This window comes from Camelus bactrianus, chromosome 6, assembly GCF_048773025.1.
Source record: "Camelus bactrianus isolate YW-2024 breed Bactrian camel chromosome 6, ASM4877302v1, whole genome shotgun sequence".
Classification (NCBI taxonomy): domain Eukaryota; kingdom Metazoa; phylum Chordata; class Mammalia; order Artiodactyla; family Camelidae; genus Camelus; species Camelus bactrianus.
This window is the reverse complement of record NC_133544.1, coordinates 63404051-63422317: the sequence shown is the minus strand read 5'-3', so window position 1 is coordinate 63422317 and position 18267 is coordinate 63404051. Positions and strand designations below refer to the sequence as shown.

General features: G+C 50.3%; 2 protein-coding genes across 2 annotated transcripts in view; one reads left to right on the top strand and one right to left on the bottom strand.

The window, feature by feature from the left end:
- LOC105068757 (M1-specific T cell receptor alpha chain) overlaps positions 1–9654 on the top strand; it is a 493537-nt gene extending 483883 nt beyond the window's left edge. The window contains exons 4-7 of the mRNA XM_074365818.1: positions 5522–5782; positions 7240–7284; positions 8297–8404; positions 9066–9654. Of these exons, the coding sequence (XP_074221919.1) occupies positions 5522–5782; positions 7240–7284; positions 8297–8403 (413 nt within the window). The 3' untranslated portion in view covers position 8404; positions 9066–9654. The remainder of the gene's footprint in view (positions 1–5521; positions 5783–7239; positions 7285–8296; positions 8405–9065) is intronic.
- The window catches only part of DAD1 (defender against cell death 1), a 55853-nt gene that overhangs the window by 20621 nt on the left and 16965 nt on the right, over positions 1–18267 (bottom strand). The gene's annotated exons all lie outside the window — the stretch shown is intronic.

Sequence of the window (18267 nt, the reverse complement as noted above, 5' to 3'; positions counted from 1 at the left end):
CTAAATAATGATTATTATTATCATCATTATCATCAAGGCTTTGTTATACTAAAGCTTCATTATTATAAAGGGAAAAGGGAACCTTGGGAAGTAGAAAAACCTAAGAAACAAAGACCCAGGTTGCCTTTTAGGATGGTGCTCTCAACCTGGTGGGTTCCAGCAGGTTAACATCAGGAAGGTTATTGCAAAGACCTTCCCCTCAGTGGGGATTCAACAGTGGTAACAAGTTAATCTTTGGAGCAGGGACCAGACTGAGTGTCCAGCCAAGTAAGGAGAGTGGGGCAAGGGTGGGCACTGACAACTGATTCTTCTTTGTCCAAGATGCTGAGTTGATGCCAGGTGTTTTCTTCTGTAGGATCCCAAATAGTTATTTCCACCCATCTCAGAAAATCTGCTCATCCTGTACTCAGTGCTCAGGAAACATCCTTGGGCTGGAACTTAAAGAATCACGAGGCAGGTGAAGAGCAAACAGTCCTGGACCTTTCACGAGGGGATCCAAGATACTGTTGCTCTGAGCAGGGGGTGTTTGCTCTACTGAATTCTTGGTGTACAGAAATCACAACCTCCAACCCAGGGCACTACAGCAGGATGGAGCAGGAGGGAAAGGATTAAGAGACAAAGTCTCAACACAAAAGAGTGGAAGGTCTACCTCTAAAGAGTGTGATCCTCCTGTCTCCTGTGAGACATCAGTGCTTCTCCCATCAAAGTAGGAGGTAGGTCCAGCGAGTTTCTGTAATGGGGTCACCTGCTGTGTGAATACTGGAGGAACGGCTGGTAAACTCACATTTGGGAAAGGAACCCAAGTATCCATAATATCTGGTGAGTCCTCCGGGGTGGCACCATTTGCCACCCCATAGGCCAATGTCGCTAATCTTTTCTTCCGGAGATATCAGTATTACTACGGGGAGGCTAACTGTGAGTGTTACCACTAGTTGCTTACAGAGGCCTCTGGGAAGGGGAAAAGCAACACTGTCAGTCTTGAAGATCTGCATTTCTCTAGGTCAAACACATTAAAATTTGACTTTAATCATTCAGTGGATAATTTTAAATGCCTTCTATGTGGCCATCACTCTATAAAATATTAAACTAAGTATGAAACTATCTAAGATAGATGCCAGACCAGTCCCCAAAACAGTATAAAAACTAGCCAAAGGGACCGAACACTTGTAAATTTAGCAACCTGAAAACCATTTTAGTATCAACCAATTGATGATACCAACAGGCACAACAGAGATTCAGGGCAATGGGGTCCTGGCTGAAAAGGTGGCCTAGATGGAGAAGGTTTTATGCAGTAGAAAGGATTCATGGAGCCTGAAGGATAGGTAAGATCTGTATGGGCAAAGAAAGGAGAGGAGGGGACTTGTAGGTGTAAGGAACACCAAGAAAGAAGGCATGATCTTGGGAATGAATAAGGCACGTGTATTCTGGCCCAAGTAAACACATCTGATAATACAGCTAGATGGAGAGAAAGTCAAAGACGTCTTCACAGACAGTGGAGAAAAGGAATACGGGAGCCTTCAAGAGAATACAGATCATTAAGGCCAGGCCCAGCCACCGGGAAACTGGGAATCCAATTCAGAAATGCAGACCAGGATGAAGGTGAGAGGGGCCAGCTCTTTCCATGGACAGCTCATGGCCTAGACCTCCCACTGCTTGCTCAGTGGGCTGTGAGAGGGGTCACCCTACCCCTCAAAGGAGGGGAAACCTAAGGCTTTCTGTAATGGAGACATTGGGAGTGGTATGGAGGTGTTGCCTCCCAGCTGCAATTTGGCAAGGGAACCAGAGTTTCCATTACTCCTGGTAAGTCTGCCCGGGGTTCACTGTTTCCTTATGCTCACCAGAGCCTCAGTGGGATTCAGACTCAGTGTCAGTGTTGCTAACTCACACTTTGGTTTCCTGGTGCTTAACTGCAAAGGACAGATTAGCGGTAAGGGAGCTTTCAACCACTGCTGCGCCTCTGGGGATCTAACACACAAGGACCATCGAACATGTGCCTCTGTGGTTAGTTCTGAATGAAAATGAATGGTTAGGATCTAGAACAGCCAGACTTCCACACTGAAAAACTGATCCAGTCTTGAGAAGGCTACCTTCCGAGATGTCATCAATGGTAGGGGGGTGTTTATCTTGCTAAGGTGGAACAGGATGTCTCTGCTCCCAGGGGTCTGGCAGATGGATCCCTAAAACCCTCCAAATTAATAGTGACTCGTTTTTTTTGTTTTTGGACAAAAAGAAGGTTGTGTACTTCTAAGTACATGGGGGTAAAAATAAAAGGGGGCTAAAAAAAATCAAGTTAAGGATCAGTATCCAGTCTTTTTTTTCTTTAAGTAGAGTTGATTGACAATGTTATGCTAGTTTCTGGTGTACAGGATAGTGATTCAGTTTATATATATATATATTATATATATAAATATATATATATTCTTTGTCATATTCTTTTTCACTATAGGCTATTATAAGATATTGAATACATTCCTTGTGCTATACAGTAAGACATGTTGTTTACCTATTTTATATAGAGTAGTTGGTATCATTACCCAGTTTTTTTGACCTAAAAGTCTAATGAGCAGAAATTTTGCAGATCTGCTGGTCACTAGGCCACTTGCTTATCCAACATTGTTTCTTGAGCACCTACTATGTGGCAGATACTAGGGATACAGCAGTAATCTGGGGATAGGCCTTTGCTGTCACAGAGCTTACATTCCAGGGAGCCAAGAGTTTGGTTGGCTGTGCTCATACAGGGCATATAAAGGACCTGAGAGAGGAAATTCAAGCTCTCCAGATCATGGCAGGCCCTGAATGTCATGCCAGGAAGTGTGGGCAGTATCCTGTAGGTAATGGGGAGTCCCTGAATGACTTTGAACAAAATGTGACCCAGTCAGCTCCATGCTCTAGACAAGTCCTTTGGGAGATGAGCTCAAAGGTCAGATTTAAGTCGGGGGAACAGGGAGAGGGTGAGCAAGAGAGGAGATAAGAGGTGGGGAAGATGGACAGGAGAAACAACAGCAACAAATGCACATAGGGAAGCCCAAAGGGCATCCGCTGGGAAAGACAAGACTTGATAAAAGCTAAAAATCACCTCAGTTCTTCTGACTTCACTAATTGCCACTTCATTTTAATCTCTCGCTAGCAAAACTGAAGAACTGGCCTGCTCCTAGCAGGCACCCCTCACAGACCTCGGGATGGCTTTTAAGTCTCACCCTCAGCCCCTGGTGCCTTTCCTCATATTCCATGGCATGCTCCCTCCAGACCAGTGCTGTCCGATAGAACTTTCTGTGACAATAGCAATATTCTGTCACTCTGCACTGTCCAGTGCAGTAGGCACCAGCCACATGCAGCTACTGAGCTCTTAAAATGAAGTTTTAATTGTTGGTTGAATTTTTAATTTGACTTGATTTGGGTTACTGAAACAGCCACACATAGCTAAAGACGATCACATTGGACAGTGTGGTCTAGACCTTCTCCCGCCTGACACCCACCAGCTCTAGGACTTGAGTGAGAGTTTAACCAGGACTCAAAGTTGGGCATCTGGCAGCCATAAAAAAGAAGAAAATAATGCCATAGAGATTGCCATTCTAAGTGAAGTAAGTCAGAAAGAGAAAGAAAAATACTATATAATATCGCTTATATGTGGAATCTAAAAAAAAATTTTTAAAGGCTACAAATGAACTTATCTACAAAACAGAAACAGACTCACAGACATAGAGAACAAACTTATGATTACCAGAGGGGAAGGGGAGTGGGAAGGGATAAATTGGGAATGCAAAATTTGCACCTGTTAGGGAGTGATGGAAATGTTAGCTATCTTGACTGTGGTGGTGGTTTTATAGGTGTATACATCTATCAAAATTCATCAAATTGTACACCTGAAATTTGTGTAGTTTACTGTACAGGAACCATACTACAATAGGGGTGTTAAAAAAAAAGTTGGGTATCTGGCCCCTGCAGCACCCCCTTTCCCCTCTAAGGCCAAACTGTCTGGTGGTACCTTAGCTTCTGCCTTCTTCTTGAGGCCACATTCTCTCAGCACCTCCACACCCTTCCAGGTCCCCATCCCCAGTCCCACCTGGGACTCCTACTGATGACTAACAGATCCAGTGGGGTATTGGCTAATGGCTTCCCGTCTCTCCCCACCCAGTAAAAGATAGGGCCTTAACCCAGTAACTCTCTGCCTCCCAGGGAGATGGAGATTGGAAGGGAGCAGGCAGAATCCTTTGAGGCCAGAGCTTTGCATATAGCTCCCCTGTGAACACACCACGGCTCTGCTGCTCCGGGGACAGCCCCACCCAGAGGCAGCTCTGCCTTGACTCAGCATCCCAAGGCCATGCCAAGAGCTGATTCCCCTGATTTGGGACCTAGCTGGCTATCTGCATTGCCAAGGCCACCCTGGCTGGCTGATGCATCTTGCATTGCTGCTCTGAAAAACTCTGCATGCGTGGTGAGGAGCTGTGGGAGCAGAGAACCACAGGGGCAGGAAGCTCTAGTCCCAACCCTGTTCTCAAGTCTCTGGGTGGCCCCAACGTGTTAATCCCCCTGGCAAACCTCTGCTTCCTCCTCTAAAGGCAGGAGGTCTGAAAGAATAAACACTTAGGGTTGCATTAAAAACACTAAATCCTATGAAAATACTGAAGAGTCAGTCTCAGCACAGAAGAAAAGCCTCCGGCAACTCCCGCTTCCTGGGGGTGCAGAGTGGAAACTGAGTAGTGCTCGGGAGCACATGGTCACGGCAATAACCCCAGAGTATCGAGAGCTACAATGACTAAAACTATCTCAGTATTTCACAGTTTATTAAATATAATTTTATATGGAGAAACCCTCATGGTTTCTCGGAATAGTCTGGTTAGGAAATTGGATGAGGCAACATCCTCATTTTACAGATGAAATTCCTGGGGCTTAAGGTGCTGCTGTGAGTTGCTCAAGGCCTGTGTCTAGTAAATGGTGGAGCCTGGGCTGGGACGCAGGTGTTCTGATTGAGAGTCTAAAACTTTTATCCTTGAGGGAAATCTCCTGGGGATGCTATCGATCTAACTGAAGCCCAGCCTATCATAAATCTCCAGTTCCTGCCAATGCCCAGCCTAAGTGAGGGAGACCACCCCGGATTCTGAGATGTGTGGTTTGTTTTGCTGGGCCTCCTTCCTCTGCTTGCTTTTTCCTGCCAGAGCTGTGTTGTTGCTTACGAGGCTGGCTGAGCTTTTGAAGAAGTTCCTATTAAGTAGAAGAACAGGGATTATCATTAAGTAGCCCTGCATTTCTGGTGTCCTTGAAAGGCAGGCAGGACCTGGCAGGGAGCGTTCACTGAGACCCTGGCCTCGGCCAGGACTCGTGGCTTGTGCCTGTCCCTGAGTCCCATCCACTGAGAGCAGCTGGAATGTCCTAGTATGTTCTTTCCCATCTAAGGCCTGAGATTGTGACTTGCCAGCCCCGCAGAGCCCCGCTCTTGCCCATCACTGGCATCTGGACTCGGGCCTGGGTTGAGGAAAGGAGGGAAATGAGCATTCCTAACCCAGGTCCTTTTGGCCCACAGTTATCCAGGACCCCGACCCCGCCGTGTACCAGCTGAGAGACTCCAAATCCAGTGACACCACCGTCTGCCTGTACACCGATTTTGGTTCTCAAATCAACATGACACAGTCACCAGCCACGGACCTCAAGGTGTTCAACTCAACTAGCACTGTGCTAGACATGGGGGCCATAGGTTCTAAGAGCAACGGAGTCCTCTCTTGGAGCAACAGCACTAGTTTTGGATGCCAAGACGCCTTCAGTGAGACCTTCTATGCCAGTGAAGGTGAGTGCAGCCCCGGTGCCTGTCTAAGCTGAGTCTCCTCCCTTTGAGTGACCTGGTTGTGCCCAGGGCTCAGGTCCCTGGTATCCAGAAGCTGCTCTGATTGGTGGTCTCAGCCTCATCAATTGTCAGCAAAACCCCCAACACTCTCATTACTGACCACCAGTGAGTCCCACCCTGGCAGACCACAGAATGTCCTGGGCAAACAGCAGACGGGGAGAGGCAGCGGGAGAGGGCACTGGCCCTGAGGCTCACCTGCTCTGAGTCCCCACCTCCCTGCCTCTGCTCAGCCCCTCACTGCTCCTCCTGTGATGCACTTCTCCAAGATCCCTCCCTTTATTTCTCTCTCTACCAAAGGTCTCTCCCAGCTCCTGACCTCACTCACTCATTCATTCAGCAATCACTGTTCATGTGCAACATGCCAGGTGCTGGAGTGGAGGAGCAAACACACCAGATGAGGGGTCTGCCCCGAGCAAGCTCCATTTTTACTGGGAGGACCACCCATTAGCAATTGGAAATCTAGAGAACTCCAGATTGGAATATGTGCTTTAACTTGGAGTTTAGGAAACAGCCACCTTAGGGACACATGCCAGAGAAGGGCTGAGATCTCAAAGCTAAGAAGTCCCAGCCATGCGAAGAGCCAAGAAGGGACCCTAAGGAGGCCTGAGCCAGGGGCACAGTGAGAAGGGAGCAGGGCAGGAGGGGATGAGATGGTGGAAGTAGGCAAGGGCCAGATCACAGGACCTCACAGGTCATGAGAGGGAGATACTGTTCTAGGTACAATGCGAAGCAACTGATTGTCTGTAAGCAGGGAAATGACATCTAATTTAAGTTTTTTTAAAAAGCACTCTGACTGCTGAGTGGAGAATAGATTGTAGGAGCCAAGGATGGAAGCAGAAAAGAAGCGATTGGGAACAGAGAGATGATGGAGGCTGGGACAGGGCTGTAGCAGGGAAGTTGAGTGTCCAGCACTGTTTGGGATTCAAAGGTAGAACCATTTGAGATGAGAAGGGAAAGAGGGGATCAAGGAAGGTGGCTAGAGTTTATTTCTGAGCAGCTGAGTTAATGGTAGTCCTATTTCCTGAGATGGAGAAAAAAAATTGGGGATGCAGGGATCAAAACTTTGTGGAACATATGAAAGCATCCATACCCCTTTTGGTCACGGTGTCTGCCTTCCTGCCTCTATCAGACTGCAGACTGGAGAATGCCCAAGGGCAGGGTCTGTGTCTGAAGGCTCCTTATGGCCTCATGTCATGTAACGTGTGTTCAGCACGACCAGTGTTCATTAAGTGAATGAAATGGTGCCCAGAAGCCAGGGTGCTGGTCAGTTCCCTCCTGATCTTTTCCCGAGGAAGCCTGGAAAGGCTGTAAATGTTCACCAGCCCAACTCCTGGGGCTCTGGGGTGGGAGGGTCAGCATACTGTGGACTCTAAGAAAAATACCTTTGTTTCTTCTTTTAGAATTTCCCTGTGATCCCAAGTTGGTAGAGAAAAGCTTTGAAACAGGTACGAGAGGGGTCTATCCTGGCTTCATACTGGTTTGGGGAGGTTTGGGGAGGCAATTGAATCCACAATTACCCGGACTGGATAGAGGAGGTGAGAAGGAAGGTGTGGATCTGGGAATGAAGTTCTGAGGAGCAAGAACAGCATCCCGAGCCCCACTCAGAGCTGCCCCGGGGGCATTCTTGAACCCCCAGCTTCCTCTCACCACCTCCAATTTTCTCTTCCACTCTAAGTACTTGGAGGACGAGTCTAGTTTGACTAGACCCATGACTCACTCCTGGGCCTCTGTGTTCCTTTCAATGGCTCCACTGTCAGCAGAGCTGAGGAGAGCTCCTGGGTGGCCCGGCTGTGAAATCTCTGACCGGCTTACATGTAACCCTAAACTAACCAGGGCATCCTGAGGACATGCCCCCTCCACAGCGAGGGGGTTTTGCCTTCTTTCAGAAAGAGCAGAGAGGAGGGGAGGGTATAGCTCAGTGATAGAGTGCACACCTAGCATGCACAAGGTCCTAGGTTCAATCCCCAGTACCTCCATTAAATAAATAAACCTAACTATCTCCCCCTTAATAAATTTAAAAAAAAAAAAAAAAGAGCAGCAGAACTCATGTAGGCAGTGACCTTGTCTCTCAAAGATCCCCATCCCTCCTCACCACTGACCCTAGGCCCATATTCATTTCCACTTGAGCCCTTACTGAGTCATCCCTCTCTCTCGTGGTTCAGCCACTAAATTAGCACTCGGGGGCCCAGACCCAGGGAATCGTGTGTGATAAGTTCTGACACCCACCATCCTCATCCACGGAGGGGGCTCAGAAATAAAACGAGGGCCAAGTGCAGTTAGCGTTTCCTCTTGGCAATGAAGTGCTTATGAGGGAATGTGCAGCAAAGCTCAAAGGAAGAGGCGGCTCCAGGCATTGAAGCCCCCCCCCCCCGACTCCCCACCCTGCCTTTGGTGTCACGTGGCCTGTGCAGACCTGGAGTGCGTGCCAATGACTGCTGTGGCCCCTTGGTTTTGCAGATGTCAGCCTGAATTTCCAAAATCTACTGGTGATCGTGTTCCGCATCCTCCTCCTGAAAATGGTCGGGTTTAACCTGCTCATGACACTGCAGCTGTGGTCCAGCTGAGGTGAGCCAGCATCTCAAATGGGCGGTGGGGTGTGGCGGTCTTGGGGTGGGTTCCCAAGTTCTGAAAAGCAAACCAGGGTCTTGCTTTTAGGTCCAAAGGCTGGGCCTGCCAAAATTCTTTTTTTTCCTGCTAGGAGTTCCTCTTGTTAATAGCAAGGCCCGGAACACATGTATAACACAATACCCTCCTCAGGTGACAACTGTCACCTCGATTGAGCCATGTCTCCCCTACAAAGTATGAAGAACAGTTGTAATTATTCCTCATTTGGGAAATGAAGAAACTGAGGCCAAGTAACATCAAGGGCCACACAGCTAATGAATAGAAGGAAATACAGAAACTCAGAACCGGACTCATTCATTCATACCCATGCCTTCTATTGTATCCCTTTCACTACAAATCCTGAAGGGGCCATCAATTCCTGACCCCAATATGGTGAGAAGACATTATACTCATATTACACCCTAGTCCTGGCTCCGTACCCCTCTCCACCCAGTGTCCTTGGCCATCCGGCTGACAAGAGCATCCGTTTCCACCACCATCAGAAAGAACCCCGGGGTCCGTTTGCTCCTAGAACTCTACAAACAGATGTGTCCCCATCACATCCCTAACTGTCCTGGGTCTCCTCAGTATCCAGCCTGACTTCTGTTCTTTCTCATCTCAGGTCGCCAAGAACATGAGAGCCATGTGCTCCCTCGCCCCTTCCTCTTCATAGCCAGTCCTCTCCCTCTTCAAGCAGAAAGGAATGTTCTCTGCCCCGTGGACAAGAAGGCTCCATCCACCTCTCTGGCCTCAGGCAATACCACCGACGGGATCCCACCAGATATTCGTGATCAAGATTCTGGAGAGCTGTCCAGCACTGCCGCCACCCACTCTGTTCCCTCGTTGCTACTTGTCACTGCGTGGCATCCCCGGCAAAGGCGGGGGCTGCTGCAGCCCCTCCTGGCCGTGGAGAAGCTCCCTCCCCGCTCCCAGAGACTGCCTCGATGCCCACTGGGTGATGGATCCTCAGTGGGGTCTCTTGAGTTCTAGCTCCTGGAGCACACTGTGCAGAGTTTGTATTTTTTTAAATAGTGTTCATAAAGAAATACCTACCACCCTCTTCCCCAAGATGTGGGGGAAATTATCTCATTATCTAGGCCCTGCTCTGCTGTGTACCTGAGCCACATTTTGCTGCCTTGGCTTCATTAAAAGTTTTTGACAACATTGTAAAATGACTATAACTCAATAAAAAATGTTTAAGAAAAAAAAAAGTGTTTTGGAAGAGCAGAGACTGTGCTCCTGTTTGGCTGGGTTTGGTCGGGGTTGTTGTCGCCCGGCTACGGATCACTAGCCTGGCAGAAAGAAACTGAGACGTTTGTCCATGATGACGTTCAGGGAACCTAACTCAACAAGCTGCTTAAGTCAACCTCTTCCTGGAATAACCTCTAAAAAAATCCACTCAGAAGGCTGTGCTGGGGGCCAGGCAAACCCACTTAAAAGCTTGGGTCCCTGCTCCTCCGTTTTCATGCCACACCACTGGGCCACCCATAGCCGGACGCCCAGACACATGGGTGGTAATGACCTACAGTTGAAATTGGGCAGACAGGGACCACCCAGCAAGTGTCCCCAAAAGGCCACCCACTGTCTCCTGCCCTCCTAGAATATTTCCTTTGCCTTCCCTCTCAGGCTGGATTCACAATGAAACTGTGCGTTGCTCTACAAATTCATGGTTGGGGACCACCCACCCCTCCACTGCCTGGGTCCCCATTCAAGGCCCAGCCCCTTGGAGTGCCCAGTCAAGAAGCCAGGGAAGTGGGTAGAAGACTGACTACTCCCACCACCCTGGTTGTGAGAATGAGGAGAACAAAGATGAGCTCTCTCTCCTCAAGCCCAGGGACTCAGCCAAGGAGACAGATGTCTCGAGCCCTCACCTAGAGGACAGGAGGTGGGATTCTCCTAGCCTTTCGTGGGGTCATGGGCACTGACGGGAACACCCCCAGAGACCACTCAGGCATCCACCTCACAATTACAACTAATAAGACTGAAGCTCAGTGCTTACCATTCCCCCAGGGTGGGAAGGGATGTGTCTCTGACCACACCAGCCAGAAACATGCAAATCCTTCCAGCTACAATTCAGGCCTGCTTCTTTTCACAGGGATGGAGCCACCAGCTCGGCAGGCCCCTGCCCTCCCTGAGCTCCACAGTTGGAGCTGCCTCCAGCACCACTCATCTCTGATTCTGTGGCTTCTATAGAAGTAAGAACCCCGTCCATCTCCCGCAGCACTCCCAAGGGTAGTCACAGAAATCCCACTTCTCCCTGAGCTGCCTCACATACAGCCCAAATATAAGTGGCCTTAAAGATCACTAAAGGGAAAGGTCTCAGAGGAAATCACATCATAGCAGGTCACTCACTCACACACAGGAGGACAGGTACCACCTGCGGGAAACTCAAAACTGCCTCCTCCTCAGTCTAACACAATGCCGGAGATCCCACCACTGGGAATTTCTTTTAATTAAAGCATCCTCTTCCCCATGTTAAATGAAAATGCGCCTGGGAGGGTTAATAGAGCAAGCCTTTATCAACTGTTAAAAACTTAAGGCAAATTAGTTTGTCTTTTTTTTTTCTCCTAAAGTAGTAATCCACTTTGGTCTGTATACTAAAGATCCAGGCAAGGAACGTGTGGGTGGCTGGGGAGACACGTCTGCTCCTGAGAGTTGGCTGCAAAGATGCTGGGGCTGAAGGGGACACAGGGCTTAGGACAAGGGACAGGAGCAGGGACCCTAGAAGGCAGTGAAGGGGCCAAAGACAGACCCTTCCAAGACCTCGGAGGAGGCCCAGGGAGCCTAAGGAGTCATGACAGTCCAGGGCCCTGAGATGGCAGGGCCCCATGGACACTGGACCCGTAGGGCCACCTGAGGACCTATGAGATGATGGGCAGCAGTGGCTAGGGGGGCAGCAGTGGCGAGGGAGCCACCCAGACCCATGGAGGGAGTAAGACCCACCCTTCCAGGCCCAGCCCAAGCCGAGGGTGACGAGGGCTCAGGCAGGTGGGAGACCATCTGGAAAGCAGGACAGCACTGCCTGTGAGAGGGTCCCATCTCAAACCAGGGGGTCCTTGATCCCATCAAGAACCTTGTCTCAAGACTGAAGCAGTTAGCCGACAGCCAATGAGGGCCGAGTCAGAGGGCAGAGCAAGCGGGTGTGCTGAGCAGGTGGTGCAGAGGGGCCACTCATCTTTGTCCACTCTGTTCTCATGTCTGCCCAGGCCACCCTGGGGGTGTCGGAGGGAATTAAAGCAGCCTTGTGAGGAGGCACAGGGGAAGGGGGCCCATGCCCACTAGGAGGGGCAGCACTGGGCTGAGGGCCCCTGCAGAAGATCCCCTCAGTGCAGTAAGACACCAGGCCTTGTTCAACATGGAGGGAAGAGGGAAGAGGCTGCTAAGGAAACCTGGATACAGTCATGAGTCCATAAGGAGGCCTAGCCCTGAGGAGACACAGTCCCTATGAGCAGGGACCAGCCTCCAGGAGGGAAGGTCACACACCATCCCCTGGGAAACATGTCACCCAGGCCAGTTGTAGAACAGATTTCGCTGGACAGACACCCTACTGCCTGAAAAGGCGTAAGTGCAGGCCAACCCTGGAGGCAGAAGAATGGATTGCATGATTGCTTATAACCCCAGGCCTAGGGTTCTAGAGGATTCTCCGACACTTCACCCAGAGACCTGCCCTCTGAGTAGAAATGGAATCACAGTCCAGTCAAGAGAAGGCTAAGCTGGTGTGTGCCTCAGAAACATCCAGGTGGGGTCTTCAGTCCAAGAGAGCAACCCCTCTGCTAAGACCTACCATTGGAGAGGCGCCATCTGAGTCTTGAAGGATTGTTTGTCTTCTTGGTTTTCCCATGAAATCCATCTTCTCTAGGGTCACACATAAGCCCTTAACATATATCACTTTAACTATCAGGTAACATCTGGGCAAGAAAATCCACTCAACCATGCGCTCCTTGGGTTGGGAAGTGTATCTTATCTTGTTCATCCGTGTGTCTGCCACACCTAGCACAGTGCCTGGCTCACAACTAATGCCTAAAATACACTTAACCAGCAAGTGAACAGGTAAATGATTAGGGCCATCAGGCACTGGGGAGGGGGCCCAGCTACATGTGTTGCAGGGGAGCCAGTTGGGGGCGGGAAGCATAAGAGAAAGGAAAGTGGGGATTAACAGGTGAGGTGGCCCGGTGAGCCACTATTTCACAATTTAGCCAAGAGTTAAGAGTACACCTCTCAAGAACTATCAGGAAAAGCAAAACCTGAGTGATGGCCCCGTGGTCAGTGCAGCCCCCAGGCGGGCACTAACCCAATAGAACCTGGAGGATGGTTATTCTGGGAAGACACAGAGCTTCCAGAAGTATTGCTCTGGTCACTGAGGGACCATATCAAGGTTCAGGGCTAAAGGCCACATTACCGTTCACTTCATTTTCTCCACATGTCCTATCTTAAAACTCCTTCTAGGGGTGGGGGGAATAATAGACCAGTGGTAGAGCATGTGCTTAGTATGCAGGAGGTCCTGGGTTCCATCCAGGACCTCCATTTAAAAACAAAACAAAACAAAACAAAAAACTCCTTCTCCAAACTACCTCCTGGAGCAGTGTGTGGGAAGAAGGGCTTCTGACAGAGGGGTGGGTCTGGGGCCGGGGAGCAAGCCGCCTGCAGACCCGGAACTGTCACTCAGTAAGTCCACTGACTAGCCAGGAGGCTGCAGACTGGCCGGTGCCCTGCCTCTGTGTAAGGCCACCTGGGTTTCAGGCCTCATCTCACCCAGACACACACATGAGTAAGGCTTCCTCTGAGTATCACACAGAGAGCTATATTTTGAAATTAATAAGCAGGTCAGACATTGAGTCAGTAGCCAGAAGTAGGACAGGAAGTGGAAAAAGTCTCCCACTTCCTGGCAGGTGTTTGGGGGCCTGGGGCCGCCCCGCCCATTTCCATGACATCATGGCTGCCAAGCGGGGGGGCCAGTGGGGCGCCCTTTGAAGCTTTCCCGCAGAAGCCACATCCTCTGGAAAGAAGAGTTAAAAATACTGAGTTAGAGATAGCATCGCCCCGGGCCACGTGCCGGGGCCGGGAGGGCTGCGCCGTTACACCGCCGCGACCGCAGGTGCGACAGGAAGGCGGCGAGCTGGGAGGGGCTGGCGGCGGCACCCACGCCCACAGCAGGCCGGAGGTGCTGCACACCCCGCTGCAGAGAAGCACCCCCGCCCCGCCTCTGCCCCCCATCCGAGCCCTAAGATCAAACCTTGATCTCACCCGATTAAACCCTTGCTTAATACAAGACAAGCCCTCGAGGCTTATGTCCAGCCCGCCCTCCGCCGGAGGTGTGAGGGCCACATCTGCCTCCCACAATGGCTGGGATTGGTTCTCCTGGAAAGATCCTCCTCCTACTCCAGGTTGGGGTTGAGGTGCTGGGTGATGCTTCTGATGGACATCTGCCTCCCAGGGACCAAGGGCACTAGGATCCAGGAGGCCAGGAGCTGGGGAGCTGTAGAAGGAAGTCCAGAACCCGAGACCCCAAAAACGCCGGGCCTGGATGTCCTGCTCTGTGGTAGTGTCCCCAAGAACCCACCTGGGGGCAGCAGCGTTCCACCAAAGAGGCCTCTTCTCCCTTCGTCTGCTTATTCTGGGGAAGGAAAGCCCCCAAAGCTGAGGAAAACCCCTTTTCAGAGGAAAATAAAAGGACAGGAGACTTCACTGCAGGAGCCAAGTCCCTGCCCTTTGCCTGTCACTGCACTGGGCTCTGGTCGGCATGATCCTATCACATCGCATGGAGGAATGAGGGTGTAGGGTCTGGCCCCGCAGGCAGCAGGGGGCACTACCTGCCCAGGATCACCAGGCTCCCTGTGAAGAGCACTAGAAGGGAGCCCCGAGGGAGGAGCTGGGGGAGCTCCCTGGGGGCCCGGAGAGAGTACTGGATTCAGAATTAGGGAGCCTGGGCTGATGGCCAGGATCCACTAAGCCGAGGACCTTGTGCCTTGGGCAGCTCACTAACCGCCCACAGCCTCAGTTTCCCAGGGGGTCAGTGCTCAGTCACAGGGTAGCTAAGAACCAAGGCTTCTCTCACTGTGCATCCCTGCCAAGTGCCAGACACCAGCCCCAGGCCCTGGGGATTCAGTCTCTGTACAAGATGTGGACTCCACACAGATGACGCTCAAGGACAGGCAAAACTAATCACTAGTGATGGATGGTGGATGCCTCTGGGGTGGAAGGACTGACCAGAAAGGGGCACGAGGGAAACTTCTGGGTGGTGGAAATGTTCTGCATCTTAATTTGGGTGATTTCCACGGGTGTATACACATGTCAAAATGAGTCCAGCTGTACACCTAAGAATTGTGCATTTTAGCATATGTAAATTCCCATTAACAAACATATAGAGTTTCAGCTTAGTAACTGACATGCAAATAAGGGAATGCCCAGAAAGATGATCAGAGAGCCTATGTTTGGGTCAGTTGGTCTGGGTCAGGGTGGACCACCTCCGTAGGATAGAAGTGGGGCTCCTGCTTCAAGAAGCTGGCACCCAGGGGAGCCTAGGGCTCCCTGCCCCACCAGTGGGTCGCTGTTGCCCACAGTGGATGACCACTTCTCCCTTCACTATGGCCCCAGGAGCTTCTGATTACACCGCCATGTGCATTTTGTTGCCCCTTCCATGACTTCCAGCTTCTGGGAGAGCTTGATGGAGGGGAAATTACAGAACCAGGAGGCCCTGGCAAGGCTGTAGCCAAGCTTCTGATCAAAGCCAACACTCCTGGCCCCAGAGCACTCCAGGCCACCCAGACCCCTCTCGTTGCATCATCCCTGAACACTCTTGCTTCTGATTGCCCCTCTCACCCTCTGGGGGCCTCTCTGCCTTCAGAAGGGCCCCCTTGAGCCCTGGCAGGACACAAGGTCTGAAGGAATGAAGGCAGACCACCCTCTGGCTGACAGCTTCTCTGGGCAGCCACCTTCTCACGCCAGAACACCCTCCATTCTTCCAGGTGGGTTCCACCACCTTGGGGAAGAGGGCAGCCCATTCTCCCTGTTTGCTCCAGAAATGCGAGCAAGCTCCCATTCCAGAGGCAATGGGATGCAGGAAGAGAGCCCTCCCATTTTCAAATTCTTTCAAAAATCCCACTGAGAAGCAGAAAGGGTACTTGTCTACCCTTTCCCTGAACCACCCACACAAAATTCAGCCAAGGAGAAAAAAAGAACCTATTGGGGAAGAGCATATAAATGTGAGACAAGGCTGGAAGGACTTAAGAGAGTTCAAATAAATGAAGGGCTGTGGTTCAGAAAGTGGTCAGCAACGGGTCTCCATTTCATGCCTCCAAGCCTTGATGGGAGGAAACTGGGTTAACATTGAAAAGGACTTCTTTCCAGTGGAGACAGCAAGACACTATTTTTAGCAAACTCTAGGGCGTCCTTGCTTCTCCTTGCTGACCCAAGTCATTCCAGTGATTTACCAAGGGACATGGGTGGGGTGGCATCCTTATCTGGAATCTTTACGAAGAATATCGTGCATCTGTACAACACCAAAGCCAACGTGAGCTCCTCTGCTCTTGACTGTAAGGCTAAGCAGTAGGCAGAGGATTCTGTCCCCCTCTGAGGAACCGGGAAACAGGTGAAGGGGCTCACTTGCCATCACAGTGAACTAGGCTCACATCAGCACCAGACTCAGATCCCCAGGCTCTCCTCCAAGCCCTGTGGACCCCCAAGTCCCAGACGCAGCCATCACGGAGGAAGGAGCAGGAAAGGATGAGGGTCTCAGGAACCCCCGAGACTGGTGTTTTGTATTCTGCCTGAATGGCCCTTCCATCTTCCGTGACTCTGCCCCTACTTGATCGCCCTCTGGCAAAACTGAGCCCTGTACACTTACTTAGGAGACAGACACTCCCTCAGTAAATGTTGGTGATGTTAGTCATCTCCTGAGGCAGTACCTTCTGCACAAGCAAACTCCATTACTCAATCACATGACAGTGAGAGTTAGTAAAGCAATATCTAGGTTCACTCTGCCCAGCCAGTCCCAGGGTGGACACTTGCCAGCTGTCAGATTTCAGCCTAAATGCCTCCTGCTTAGAGGTCTTCCTCGACCAGTGTCTCAGTAGCCCCCTCCCCCTCCCCATATGGGATCACTACCTAGTTTCTTTCCTTCACTCCACTTACAGCAACGCGATTCTATTTATGTGCTAATTTGGCTCTCTTCCCAACTAGAACTTAAGGCTCAGAAAGGGAGGCACCTTGTCTGTTCTGATCACCTCAGTAAGTCCGGTACCTGACAGAGCAGGCACTCAGAGATTTTCTAACTAAATGATGGAGTGAGAGAAAGAAGGAACTCCTCCACCGGATGTCTTTTATTAATACCCTGGAACTAGATTGGGGTAAATTGCTGGTAAAGGCGAATGTTAGGTATCTGCAAGTTTATCTCTTGATGTGCCTGCGTGCGTGCGTGTGTGTGTGTGTGCGCGCGCACGTGTATAAAATTTTCAACAGTAAAAAGTTTAAAAAACAAAATTGTTCATCCTAGGATTTAAAAAGGTAGATCAGGTCTGAATAGCAGCCCCTAGGGATGTCTCTAGACCCCTGGGGATATCTTTCTCCGAGGAAGAAGAAAACCTGACACTGGCCACCACAGTCCTTTAGCTGAAAGCCAGTACAGCTGTACGTGCAGCTGATGGAGAAAAGCAGAATGTGCGGACAGTTCTCAGCATTTCTGACGACTGCTCTGAGGGTACCCATCCATGTGCAGGGCAGTTGCATTAACGAGGCACTGTCGCTCACATTTTGTGGGGACAACAGTGTGAAGTATTATTGTCCCCATGCTTATTACATCATTTATCTCCTTCAAAGCCTAATCCAAAAGCTTTGGAATCAGACAGAAAAAAGATTCAATCTGTAACACTGCAGTTTGAGTTTCCACTTCCTCATCTGGAAAAGGAGAAGACCACCTCCTTCCTTGTGGGACTATATGGAAGCAAGTAACAGGAGGACACAACACCACACCAGACACATGGTAGGCGCTCAGTGCTAGCTACTCACTCCTGGCCAGCAAGGCTGGGTCTTACGTTTCGTCATCCCTCGCACTGTCTAGCACGGCGCCTGGGTGACTAATTATTTGCTAAACTTTAAAGACAAAAGGTCTACAGAAGGTCAACAGACAGCAAGTGACAGAACAGGTCTTTGAATCAATACCTTCCAAGCGAGCAAAGTGCTTTCAGCAGCACCAGGCTGCCTCTCTGGTGGCTTGAAAATACACCTGTTTCATCCCACTGACAGAAGTTTTGCATGAGCTTGAACCCACCCATTAATTCAACCTAAGCAAAAATTTTTTTAGTTCCTCACAAGTCCTCCTCCTTTTTTCTCATTCCCTCATCTAAGATCCTTGTTCTGTGAAGTTTTGTCTTCCAGCGCAGGAAAAATCCAACTTTATTTGTTAAATTTTTTTAATGAAATCAGTAATTGGAAAGTTAGATAGTGCCCAAATTTGTCTAGACGCCCAGAGCCGCCAAGCCCAGATGGGAGGACAGGTCACACTGAGTTTGTACACCAGCTCCCCAGCCCGATAACCCCCAGTGCTGGTTTGCTGAGCCTCCAAAATCCGAGAGCAGGCCTCTCTGACCTCCCCAAGTATTTCAACCATCATAACAAAAATGTCTTGAAGCCTGAGATGAAAGGATGTGATCAAAGGGGCCAAAGGTCTTGGCTGCTAAGCGAAGAAAACACAAGAGATGGTTTCCATGTGATACGGGGCAGGAAATGTGTGGGCAGAAGGGGCTCAGGGCTGGGCTTCCCGCCACTGCAAAGAATGGTAGGGAACAGACCATGTACAGTGGCTGTGGCTGATGGCTTCCGGCCCGACA